Source organism: Nesoenas mayeri, assembly GCF_963082525.1.
Source record: "Nesoenas mayeri genome assembly, chromosome: Z".
NCBI classification, from domain to species: Eukaryota; Metazoa; Chordata; class Aves; order Columbiformes; family Columbidae; genus Nesoenas; species Nesoenas mayeri.
Window position 1 is genome coordinate 70129941 of NC_137542.1, and position 12738 is coordinate 70142678.

Genomic DNA, 12738 nt, shown 5'->3' on the forward strand with positions numbered 1-12738 from the left:
ATCCAGTCTAATGTGACTGTGGATGTTCTCATTACCCATATAGATGTCTAATAGTTGTTTGGGTTTTTTTTTTAATGCTGTTAATCTTTAGGCCTCAATAAAGCCTGTGGCGAGGTGTAAAGTTTTGGAGAGTGTATAAATGCTCATTAGAAGGAAGATAATACGGAGCAAACGCATGATGTGTCCTACACTCAAACTGCCACAAAGGAACTTACTGTCAGGCTTTTCTCGCTAGTGGAGATAGGCAGAAGTAAAATGAGAGGTGAGGGTTTGGCCTGCCACTGTTCCCTTTGCCCCTCTGCTATGACTTAGGATGTCACTAAGTTATGCAGAAGCTGAGCACTGAGAAAGACCTATGTGTTGCTGAAGACACACAGAGATAAATCCAAACTTTACATAAAGCGAGCTGTTTGGACATCAGCTTTACCAGCAGAAAGGAGCCTCCCTGCCTGTAGCAAAGTGGAGCGAGGATGATTGTCACCTTTCAGAGTATCAGGCTGTTGGTGTTTGTGCAGGGACTTACGGTGAATTGGTGACTGAGCGAGCCTCTCCAGAACTCAGAGAGAATCAGATTAAGACCATTGACTTTTATATAATCATGGATGAAGTACCCAACTGAAAGCTCGCTTTAATTATGGGGGTATTTGGAGATAGTAACAAAAGCTCAAGTCATTAAGATTCACCTAGAAAGAACATATTTTCTCTGATATCTGCAGTAATGGATCATGGAAGATTAACTAAAAGGAGCTAGATAAACCAGAAAAAAAGATAGATATAGAAACGGATGAATAAACAGAGATAATAGACTGGCAAACAGGTAGATACTTAGATGGATAGTTGAACAGATGGCTATATTTATATAACCTTAAAGGTAGGGTGCCTTCTTGCTGCTGTGACTGAGCTCACTGAGTACACTGAGGGCTCCCTCCAATCTTCTGATGCCTCTGTAACACTCCAAGACCTCTCAACCCCTCTAAGCTGCTACAAACATGTATATACATGCCTAACTTTTAGCACAGTAAGACCCTTGGTTTCAATTCTGCTTGAAGTTGAACTCATGGCTAAATGTTTGCTAGGTGAGGAAGTGGGAAATAAAATTATTTTGTCAATACTCTTGATATTTCTGGGCTTTTCTTTGCTACATTCACAGGCTTGTTTGTTTGTTTGTTTTGGTGAAATTGTCTGACCAGTAACCAGGTGAGACTTTTGTATTTCTACATTATCTGATATTTTTTCTTGTGGATCATAAAGTCCACTGTGATGTTGAATTTTCTGAGTTTTCAGGACCGACTGACATTGAAAGAATTTTTTTCTCAGGGCTTTTGTGGCCTTTTTGGCTGGAGCATCTCACTCAATATTTGATTTCCTAACAGACTAGATAAACCTATGAGTCCCCCAGGGTAAACTACTCCTTCGACAGCTGGTGGCTAGGATCAATTAGCAACATTTACTGAAGTTTTTATTTTTATGACTGTTATTATTAGTATATGTACAGCAATGGTAAGGAATGTCTTCTTAGCAGAAGTACAGCTTGCGGGAGTAGTCCTGAGGATGTTGGAAAATGAAGGTACACATTTAAGGACTTGTAAATTCCTAAGTTCTTGATGGTTACACTCTCAGAGTGTCCATAAGTTTGTTCATGGAGGTATAGAGGCAGGTACATGTCCTTTAACTTCATTCATTTCTGACTACTAGGTCTTGCAAAATCACCCCTTCAGTGCTGACATCTTTTGAGCTAGTAACAGTCTATGAATCTCAGCAGCAGTTCTGTGGTGCTGCAGCACAAAAGGATGAAGCTGAGCCCGTTCTGTGGCTGTATTAAAGGAGCTACTGTCTCCATGCCTGGTAAGGCAACAGGATTAGGATGCAGTGAGAGATCTGGAGACCAGCACCTGTTGCCTGTGTACATAGTCTGAGACATGGAGCAGTTTGGGTCACCAGCCATGTGGACCCTCTGGATTTGTCCTTCCAGAGCCATCCATCTGCAAAGGAATCCCAGTCAGTAGATACCTACAGTGTGTGTTAGGAGATGCAAACAGGCTTAGCACAGCTGCCTCAACGATAGGCAGGAACAACACCCTTGGAAGTACTACTAGGAGATTTGCCAGCACTAATTGGTCAGGCCTCAGATGAAATTTTATCTAAAGCAAATCATGCTGGATGTCCTTATTGTATTCACCAGATGAGTTGTCCAGCAGAAGAGGACTCAATTCTTCAGCATAAAAATTTTCCACCTCCAACATGCCCTTTATGTCTACCATCCAGATTTAATTGTGTAACAACTGTAGCTGTGTGAGACCTAACTACACCAATGCTACAGTCACCACTGATGCTGTGGGGCATAATCCTCCTGAGGTGGCTCCTGCTAGACAAAGCCCGTGGATGTGGACAACCTCCCTAAGACTGAGGGAGCAGGTTGTGGGCACAGCATTGGCCTGGCTTACCTGGGTAAGGGTGGATGCCATTAGCAAACACGGCTTCTGCGGCGGGCTGCCCATTAGCCTGCGGCGGGAGGCCAGTGAAACCATTCACCCCGATTGGAGATGGGATGCTAGGCACAGCTGGTGCAGTTATGCCAGGAGGTGTGCTTCCACCTGCAAGTGGAGAGGACACAAAATCAGAGCTGGTGAGTACTGGAAGCAATAACTACACAGAGAAAACTGCTGACATGACAGCTGTGACCACCGCACTGAAACCATCTGGAAATCCAATAAATGAAAAATCCTCCAAGGTGTCGGACAAAGAAAGGGATGGGCTACCATTGGTCCTCTATTTGGAAAGCACTTAAGAAAGGCTTGCAAAACTTTCTTCAACAGAAGGAAGCTTTTGCTTGGTCATCAGGGTCTCTAGACTAGATCCATGGCTAACATCAAGGAGGTGAATACTATAGAAATATCACCCTTCCTCCTCAGCTTTCTCCCTGGAGTATTACCTGTTTAAATTGCTAAATAAGAAGACATGTCTTTCCTAGAAATCATTTAGAGGCAGAATTAAATTTTCAGTTCCACCTTCCTACAGCAATTCCTCTCAGTTTCTCTTTGGAGATGTCAGCTTTGTGGGCATACTGATTTCCAGGACTACTCTGTCCGCACTCTCTTGTGAATACATATTTTGTGTACAAACTCATTTTGAACTTTCGCAGCACCAGGGATCCCTAAAAGGTTTGTCACGTTGATTTGTAGCTTAAAGGTAGCCAGTGATACTTTCTTTTTAGTGTCAATGTTTAGCCCAAACTTTACTTTGCAGAGTTTTATTAGAGATCTCCCACTCAACAGGGGAAATATTTGGGTTAGATTTGTTTCTTTCAAGAAATCATACTCCTCCACTTCTTCCCAGATGCATCCTGTGGGACACTGTAATGTTGCTGTTTCAGAAGACTAATTTAGTCTTTACATTTTGGGTGGGATCCTGTCACACACTGACATAATTCTTAAATTCTGAGAGGACAATTAAATCCTCCTGCTACCTCTTTGTCTGCTCCTTGTATGTTTAAAAGGACTGGGAAGTCTGTGCTTCTTGCAACATATTCAGGACGTTTCTGGGGAGCAAAATGAGTTTTCAGTGAGTATGAAATAATATTTTTCTCTTGCCAGCTGTGAGTGGGAAGTTAAACTATCTTATCTTCAGCAATATCTTTCTGTGTCAGGGTGTATTACTGATTGAAAGCACCATTTTTGCAGCAACCTCTTTTTTAAACCAATTGCAGAATTTTCTTCACCATAGCAGCATTTCGTGATGGGTTAGTCCAACAACACATTTTAACAACTACTTAAATCTGTGTTGGTGCTTTAAGAAAGCCAATACAGACACATGAGGTGTTTTAATATGTTCTGATTTGAGTCACCCAAAAAGGAGGCAATATTTCATCTCTTTTCTTATACCCTGAGCAGAGAAGCGTCTGCTTCTCCTTTGCTTATTTAAATGGTGTTGGCCTTTAAAAATGTCCTCTGTGGAGGTACAGGAGCCAGCAGTGGCAACTGAAGTCCAAAGGCAATGCTCTTAGCATATGCCATCAGCTTGCAAATCACAAAGGCTAGTTAAAATTTCAGTTGATTTTCTGTATCTGTCCTCTATTTGCATAGACAGTGTAAGTATTTTTTTTCTAAAACTTCAGCAAGGGATTTGTGCTTGCTATTTTGTCCATGTCTGAGGATGTTTAGGCATATTCATTGCAATTCTTTAATTTTCTTCTCATAAAGAACCCCTCTGGAGAGGTTAGATCTGTAGTTGGAGTAAAACTGGCATAACGCCACCGCATAGAACAAAAGGTGGTGGTGCATGCCAGTTGTGGATTTCATCCCTGGTTTGAGACATCTTGCTGCAGCTGCACCAGATACAGAAGGAGAAGAGAAGGAAGGAAACTGAAATGAAATTTCATTTCTAGCTCCTCTGTGCGGTTAACAGAATGGCAGACCCACTGCAGACCCACTTTGCACCCAGACTATACCAATGGAGGCAGAAATGCAAAACTTGAACCAGACTTTCAGAGATGTTTATTTAACTGCCTCACAATTATGGATAGTTGTGTGAGATCAGCCTGACTCTTGATGGTGAACCATCAACTTGACATCAAACAGAATAAAATTTTTATGGTCTGTATTACCCACTGGAACTGCCATTGACTGCAGGCAAGCCAGTTTAAAGTGGATATCTAACTTTTGTATCATTAAAAGCAGGTGAGATGGATCCTGCCTCTATTCTGTTAGATTTTCCAGGATTCAAAGCTCTCTAAGTTCTTAGGTCCTATGGGAAACCGTGAGCCTGAATGAACTCGTGGCCATGTCCCAAGGAGCCTGCTCTCCTGAAGGCAAGATGTACAGAAAACCAGCAGGACTGGGAGGTCTGAAGATACCAGCACAGAGGCACTGTGCTCAGCCAATGTGTCCAAAGGCTCTAGGACTCCTGGGTTACCAGTGCTCTTTTTCTAGCACAATTTTTCTCTTGCTTAGAAAAGATGAAAACACTTTTTTTTTTTTTTCAATGTTCCAAACACTTTTTCTAGTTCCTGTTTTTCAGAGAACTTTGAAATATTTCATTTTCATTCCAAGTCAGAACAAAGATATACTTCAATGACTGGAAATCCTGCTATGAAGCAGAATGATCATTTTCCATTTGGCTTTCTGAATGCTAACAAAAGCCAGCAGGAGAATTCATGTTAGGCTTTAGATATCTCCTGGCTACTCAGAAGTTGCTGCTAGTGTTGTAGCCTTGTTTCTCAGACATTATGTGAAACATTTCCCATGCATCTTATCACAAGCTTTGTGGCTGTTGTAGTAATACAAGGAGTCACTTCAAAGTCTAAACATTTCACCAGTGAATAATTGTCAATGGACATTTCCACAACCCATTATGGAAGTTTTTCATAAAGGAAGCTGCCCATTCAAGGTAAATCTACAATAATGCCAAAGTGCATTGGCTCCATGATTGAAAACATATTGTAAGGCAAATGCAAAATCTGCCACCTTGAAAGAGATCAAGGGATCGTCTATACCGGCATCTTATTTTCAATAATGACCAGTCATGGGTGCTCTGGAAAGCATGTAAAAAAACATGAGCTTTCCTTGCCTGTATTCTGACAATAAGAGTTTACCAGTCCCCAAAAGGCACCAGGCACACCAGAAGAGAAGCAGAGCTCACACTGAAGAAGCACTGTGATATTTTTCATGTGCTGGATATCATGGCAGGCACAGAATTTGGCTAATGTACTGGTATTTACACACCTATGTCAGAGAACTCGCTCCTGCTCAAGACTTACTTGTGTGCAAAAGAGTCTGTGCTCTTTTGTGATGGGATCATCACAAACTACTGCTTGGATTCCGCTTTCCAGGCCCTGAGAACATTTGAATTCCAGGCAGTCTTTGTTTGACGTTCTCTCTGCTCCCACCAACACAAAACAAATCTAGCTAATGCAAATATGATAATCTTTCCAGCAGTGGGTTTAAAGGGTCCACATATAATTAAGCCACTTTTCTATTTGGATTTGCAGTAGCTCCATCAACTCGTCGTTTATACATTTATCGTTGTGTAAACATCTATTTCAAAATGTGTGGTATAAGATTTTGGAGTCAAGCACTTTTCCTTGAGTGTCCATAAGTTCACGTAGAATGGGATCTGTCTTTCTTTCCCTTTTATTCCCCTCCGCCTCATATTCCAGTGCAAGCAAAGAAAAATATAGGTATCTGATCCAGTAGCCACTAACATTGCTCCCAGCTACGGATTTGAAAGAGACACCAAACTGTGTGTGAACGGGGAGGTTTTCCTTGACAGAAATCAGTTCATTAGGAACAGCCCCCAAGCCTGCACTGCTGCAGTGCCTTATCTCCCTGACATCCAGCATTCCTCAGCCATGAGGAATGGCTTTCCTGGCTGCTTTGTCAGCTCCAAGGCTGGTGCAGACCTCTACATGTCTGGCAATGAAAGCTGCTCCTTTCGTATCTTACTGTTCTGCTCTAGAGTCCCAGATCTATCTCTGCCCAGAGCTGTCTGCACCACAGCTGGCTCTGGCATAGCTCACTCCTCCCATCTTGCATCCCAAACCTTGGTCAAGTTGGTAATTTGGTCCCCTCCAGGACAGGTCAATGCTTCAAGGTTCAGACAAGCCATGTTTTTCTGAACATAGTTCCATCCCCAGTGCCTCGCATAGGAGCCACCTGCATCACCCCAGGGACCCATTTATCCCAACCTGGTCCTCTGAAGATGTACTTTGAGTACTCCTCTCCTCTACCAGACCCAGTGGTATATTACAAAGCTCCCCAAATTCTTGTTTCTCTTATGGCTGGGCCCCACTTTCCCTGCTATGCTACTTCCTCACTGTTAGGCCACATGCTATTTTGTGACTACCAGTCCCATTGATTCCTTGACCTGTTCCTTGACCTGTTCCTGCCCAAATTATTTCCTTGCACTTGAAGTCCTAGGGGACAGACTTGTTAGCAGGGCCTGTAGGAACAGGACAAGGGATGATGGTTTTAAACTAAAAGGTGGGAGATTCACACTAGACATGAGGAAGAAAATTTTTACAATGAGGGTGGTGAAACACTGGCCCAGATCGCCTGGAGAGGTGGTCGATGCCCCATCCCTGGAGACCTTTAAGTCCAGGCTGGTCAGGACTCTGAGCAACCTGATCTAGTTGAAGATGTCCCGGCTCGTGCACCAGCCTGGCTGTGGCAACACCACCACTCACTCCTTGGACATCTATATGCACCACCAATGAACAAGTGTAGGTCACTAGGGGATGTTTTGTACCATTTGTCTCCGAGCTAAAGGAAAGCTGTGTAAGGGACATGGCTGAGAAGGAAGGGTCATAGCTGAGAGCCCTTTCCAGTGCCTTCCTTGTCAGCAACCTTCCTTCTCACCAACAAGTCCATTGCATCTCAGCTCTAGTGGGTCTCAACTCTCTTGGTCTCCTCACCCACCAGTGTGCGCCACTCAGTGTGGGGCACGAGTAGCCCAACAGCAGACTGCTGACAAATCCTTTAACTTTGCCTTTACAGCTATTTAATGATACAGAAGCTGACCTTCAGCCGTCCCTCACTCTGGAAGAGGCAGTAACACCCTTTCTTTGCCCCTTCCCTCTTTTCCCAGACCACAAAATGATCTGGCTGACTCCACTCCTCACTTCTGGTGGCCTTCAGCAGCAAGACCAGCATTTCAGTAAACCCTTGCTGAGGGAGAACCGGTCAGCTAACATGTCCTGCCAAATCTCCCCTGAGATGTGGCCAGATTCTCTTGCCCTCCACCCTCTCCACCCCTGCAGCCCCTTACCTGAGGTTGGTGTCATGGGGGCGGCTGCCAGGCCGTTCATGTTCAGAGCCGCCATCTGCTGCATCTGGGCCGCGGCAAAGGCTGCCATGGGGTTCAGGTAGCCGCCCTGCGCCACCGACGCCATGATCGCGGCTTGCTGCTGCATCAGCTGGAACAAAGAGAGCAGGGAAAAAATATCACGCAGTCAACAGCAAGGCAGCCCCTGGCACCAGCACCAGGACAGTGAAGGTCTGACTGGTCTATTTGGAGGCATCTGCTTGCCATGTCTGTGGTACCTCCCATCCTTGACCTTCCTTCTTGCTACAGAGGCCAGAGGCAAAATGCATCTTTGCATCTTGGGGTCTTTATGGTGCCCACCCCCATAATGTGTCCTCCCTCAGTGTGGAGGTCTCCTATGAGCTAGACTCAACCCTTTGATTCTCTGGCCCTCCCTTGGTCAGTAAGGCAGAAAAAAGGCTTTATACATTCCTGAGCAGAGAGGTTTCATGGCTTGGGTTGCTTATATCAAAGGTCTGGGAACGCACCAGTGGCTGCTGATAGGAGATCAGTGTATGTCAAGTGGTGGGGAGAGGGGATCCCCTCTCCAGAGCAGCAAGCTTAGCTAGTTCTCTAGGGGATAAACTGATTTGTTTACATCTGTCAGCGAAAAATGTGTTTTTTTCTTACACTGATGGGAGGCCTGTGGTGGGGACTGAGCAAATGACCAAACCTCCTAAACAGACAAACACAACCAAACAGACACTCTCCGAAGAGTTGTACATGGGAAAGGAGCTTCCCTACTTTGGCAACATTCATGCAGTGTGCGAGAAAAACCCTCCCTGTAGTTCTGATCTGGGATGATTTCCTTAATTTTACTTTTTTTTTTTTTTTTTTTCCTGAAAGTGATCAAAGTGCTGCTTCTTTCAGGGCACCTACAAAACTCATAAATGAGGAAGACAGGCTACATTTTCAGGCATTTGGGGGTAAAAATTTTGGATCAGAAGGGTGATGAATGTTTATGTATCCTGGAAATGCTTCTTACATTAAAACTCGACTTTCCCATCATTATTTTACACCCTGACCCTAGCACACAGTTGTTGCAGTTCCTGTGCACAGTATCGCTGCAGTGGGCTTGTAAAATGCTCCTGGTGTGAAGGAGAAGGCAGTTTGGATGGAGCTGCTTCTTGTCCCTTTCACTGGAGCTGTAGGAAGAGCCAGATGAGGTACATCTGACTCCATATCCAACCCCCATGAGTGACCAGCGGTGGATGTTTAGAGAAATTGTGTGGGAAAGAAGAGCAGAGAGCAAAACCTCACTGTGTTCTCTCCCCAGCCCCTGGTAATGCATGACTTGAGGATAATAGTGGAGAAGGAAACTTTTTCTGTAGTGATTTTAGAAGTGACCCATGTCTTTGCTGTCTCCAGAATTGGCGTACCTCTGTTTTGCTGCTTTTTGTGATTGCACTCTCTCCCACCAGGAAACCACCCTCTGATGCTGTTGTTTAAGCAGACGGAACATGCTTCTCAGCATTAAACAGACCTCAAAGGCCATGGCAGGGAACAGCCAGTTCCCTACTGTTCAGTTTAATATTGAAATATTGGCTAAATTAGCTGTTCGTATACACTAAACCAAAACCTTGAAATCACCACTCTCATTCAGATGTTGAAACTTGTCACCATCTGTGAAGAGACAAAAGCAAAAATGCTCTGCTGCTGATCTGCAGCATAACCATGGACAAATTGTGTAAACTTGTCCTGGTTTCTCCAGTGATAAAACGAGGCACAGGATATTTGCTTCCCCAGGTAGGAGTGCCTGCAGATCTACAGATAAAAAGTGCTGTACTAGAGATGAGTACTATTATTTTTTGCAGCCTGATGCAGATTGGTGGCAAGGTGATGGCTTTCCCTTTGATTGTTAATTACCCTTTTTTTATTACACACTGCCTAAGACACTTTCACATTTTAACTAGTGATATCCTGTTCTTTGTAACTATTGATGGAGTGATTAGGCAATCTTTTCTATTATAGCACAGTGCTAATTTCCCTTTAAGGAGTGTATTTTTTTCTAGGCATTGTTTGGGTTTGTTCTCCAGAGGAGACACTGAGCAGGTGATTTTAGTAAGTATGCCAATGAAGTGAATGAGGAAGGGGGAATCCATCCATCTTTAATGTTGGATTGACTCCAGTGCTGCGTGTGCTGACCCATGTCTTATTTTCTGTGCTGGATATTTTCACCTGGGGACAACTGAAGATATAACTGCCCAGTTACAGAAATGCCATGATCTGTGCCTATAGGATCTGTTTAGTGCTGCTGATTGAAATAGCGCTTCACTGAGATGGACACAGGTGCAAGGGCTGGGTACAGCCCCAGTTTAGCCTTTGCTTTTTTCCATGTTTCTCCAAAGCTGACCAGACTTGTATGAACAAGCTCACCCCAAAACACAGAGTGACATTTGGCTGGTCATGTGTGTGCCGTGGTCACTCTGACTGGCAGATAAGAGCCTGGTATTTGTACCAGAGACATTCTAGGGCAGGCAGGAGACAATGCTTTAGGCATTTCCCTTTGTCAGATTCAGTAAACTAAATAGAGATGGGCTTTCTTCCGAGCTATGTGATAAAAGGCAGAGGAGCCTAGGCCAAGATTCATCTCCCCCTTCTGTAGACGAATGCCTCTGGGCAGATGAATTACACCTTTGTTTCTCCCCATTGACTCTATCTGGAATCCCAGGTGACCAGATCAGCTGCATGTAGCAACAGTCAGCTGAAATCATTCCCACTCCTTACTTTGCCATCAGCAAATATTTTTAGACCTTGTTTCCCAATTATTTAAAGGAAAAGTGTTGATTTTTTTTTCCCCCTTTCTTTTGTGTTTCACCTATACTGCAAGAGAAACAGGGCTCTGCCTAAAAGATACTACATTTCCAGTGGTAGTACAAATGATTGTGCTGCTCCAAAGAAAATCTCCATTTTGCACTCAGCAGAGCTAGACAATCACTTGTGACATTATGTCTTATGCAACTTCTTCTGCCTGTGGATGCTTCTAGGCTGTTCAGAGTTAACTTCACAATGACAGGTGCTCCTCCTGGTTTGCAAACAGGGTGACTTGAGTATGCAGCTTCTTGGTTATTCAGAGAGCTTATAATTTTGCACTGCAAGATGCATGTTTGTAGAAAGTGCCTTGGCTACAAGCATGCGTCTTTTTGCAGTGTGATGTCATTCATGCTTTTCTGTCATAGATCTTCAGAAAGAAGGTATTTTCTATGAGAACAGTAAGATGTTCCTAATCTGTTAATTAGTATTGAAGGTGCAGGGTCTGCAGCTTAAAGCTTGGTGGGTTTTGGTGAAACAGCTGCTTTAAACTGGCCACACTCCCACAGACACTTAATTAAGAGCTTGAGGAGCAAAGAGGTTAAATTAATCCTAGGGTTAAAAAGCTCATGCAGTAAAAATAAGGCCCTAGCCTGCGATTTGGGAAACTAGGTTCAGTTGCTTCTGCTACAGAAGGCATCCTGCAGAGAATCGTCACCCCCTTTTTGGTATGCTCAGTTGCTCTGTGGATGCTCAGGATGTCCTGAATAACTGAAAACCTCCCTGGCATGGTGAACTGAGCTGGAGCACTGTATCTCATGACCCAGAGGATGTACATGGGGCTACAGCCTTCCAAGCCAACCCATGAGGCTAGAAGAAGTATAGTATTCCATACGTGAAAACAGTCACGTACCCCAACTTTGATTCCTTGGCTGTAAAGCGAAGTCCAGCCATATCCAACCACGTCAGGACGTTTCTACCCTTGTTAACACTCTTGCCACCCTTCTAAGGTCTGTGTCCCATTCATGCCCTTCCCTCCTTGGTCAGAGATGCTCAGAGGTAAAGGTTAAGGGGGAGGAGGAGGTGGGTCCTTCCCAGCCCAGCAGCTGGTGGCCACAGCCTGGATGAGTGCAGTGGTATCACAGTGCTGGGAGAATGGAAACTCAGTCACCTTGAAGGAATCTGACAGCACAGGCCTAACTCTTTCCTCTCAGGGTGGCCTCATGGAAATCCACAAAAGGAGGGCAAGTCCTGAAAGGGTCACCAGCCTCCCTCATAGAACCTCTGGGGCATTCCCAATAAATGTCACCCCACTCCTTCCCCAGTTCCCGCTGAAGACAAATGTCCCATCCACTCCCCTTTCACTTTGAAAGAGGCCCAGTATATGGTCCCAGTTAATAAAGCTGTAGAAAGTGAGGCAGTGACCCCACCAGAGGCAAATCAATAGCAGCTGGGCCCCTGGGTACTGTGTACTTTAAAATATGCCATTTGAAATGCAGATTTTTCCTGCCTGGGTTGGGGCCACAGAGCACTAATCAGAAAGGCAGCAGCCTTGTTATCTCAGACTGATCCAAGGGGATGGAGAGGAGCTTTTCCTTTCCTCAGCTGAAAGGATGTATTTCTTTTTACTTTTTCTACTTCCTTGGCATGATCTTTGCCTCAGCATTTAAAGCTTTTTACCATCCAATTTTATAGATTCATTCCCTCTTTCCTCCAACCTGGCTCAAATATTGGTATTCTGATGAGACCAGGAGTTGCTATGAAACTGATTCATGCCCATGGACAACACCTCAACAACTATGAGCCTGCGGTCCCCTGTCCCAGGGCTTGCGAACCGACGGAGCAGCTGGAGAGGCACTGGTGAGGCCATCCAAAGCACGGTAAGGGTGGTAGTGATGGCTGGTCAACAGAGAGATGGAAAGATTTATCTCACACACTTTTTTGTTGCCTCAAGTTGAGGTGCCTAAACTTCACCCAGCTTTGTCATCAATGTATGGATGGGCATTTCCACAGCTTATCCATCCTATCCTAGCATGGGAGATTAAGAGAGAAAGCAACCAAGGGTGAAGTTGTACAGCACAGCTGCACCAAAACAAGTGCTTGCTGATGCAAAGCTCCCTCTCTGTGACTTGCCTCTACCTTTGCACCAGGACAGATTCATGCCCCACATGGCCAAGCACCAGGTCAGGA

General features: G+C 44.5%; 1 protein-coding gene across 20 annotated transcripts in view; it reads right to left on the reverse strand.

The window, feature by feature from the left end:
- Window positions 1–12738, reverse strand: part of CELF4 (CUGBP Elav-like family member 4) — a gene marked incomplete at both ends in the record, with an annotated part of 683534 nt that overhangs the window by 38602 nt on the left and 632194 nt on the right. For 13 of the 20 annotated variants that reach the window (XM_080362003.1, XM_080362009.1, XM_080362019.1 and 10 more), the window contains 2 exons: window positions 2445–2594; window positions 7762–7909. In XM_080362003.1, coding sequence (XP_080218129.1) covers window positions 2445–2594; window positions 7762–7909 — 298 coding nt within the window. The remainder of the gene's footprint in view (window positions 1–2444; window positions 2595–7761; window positions 7910–12738) is intronic. The other 7 variants (XM_080362012.1, XM_080362002.1, XM_080362013.1 and 4 more) reach the window with 1 other exon arrangement.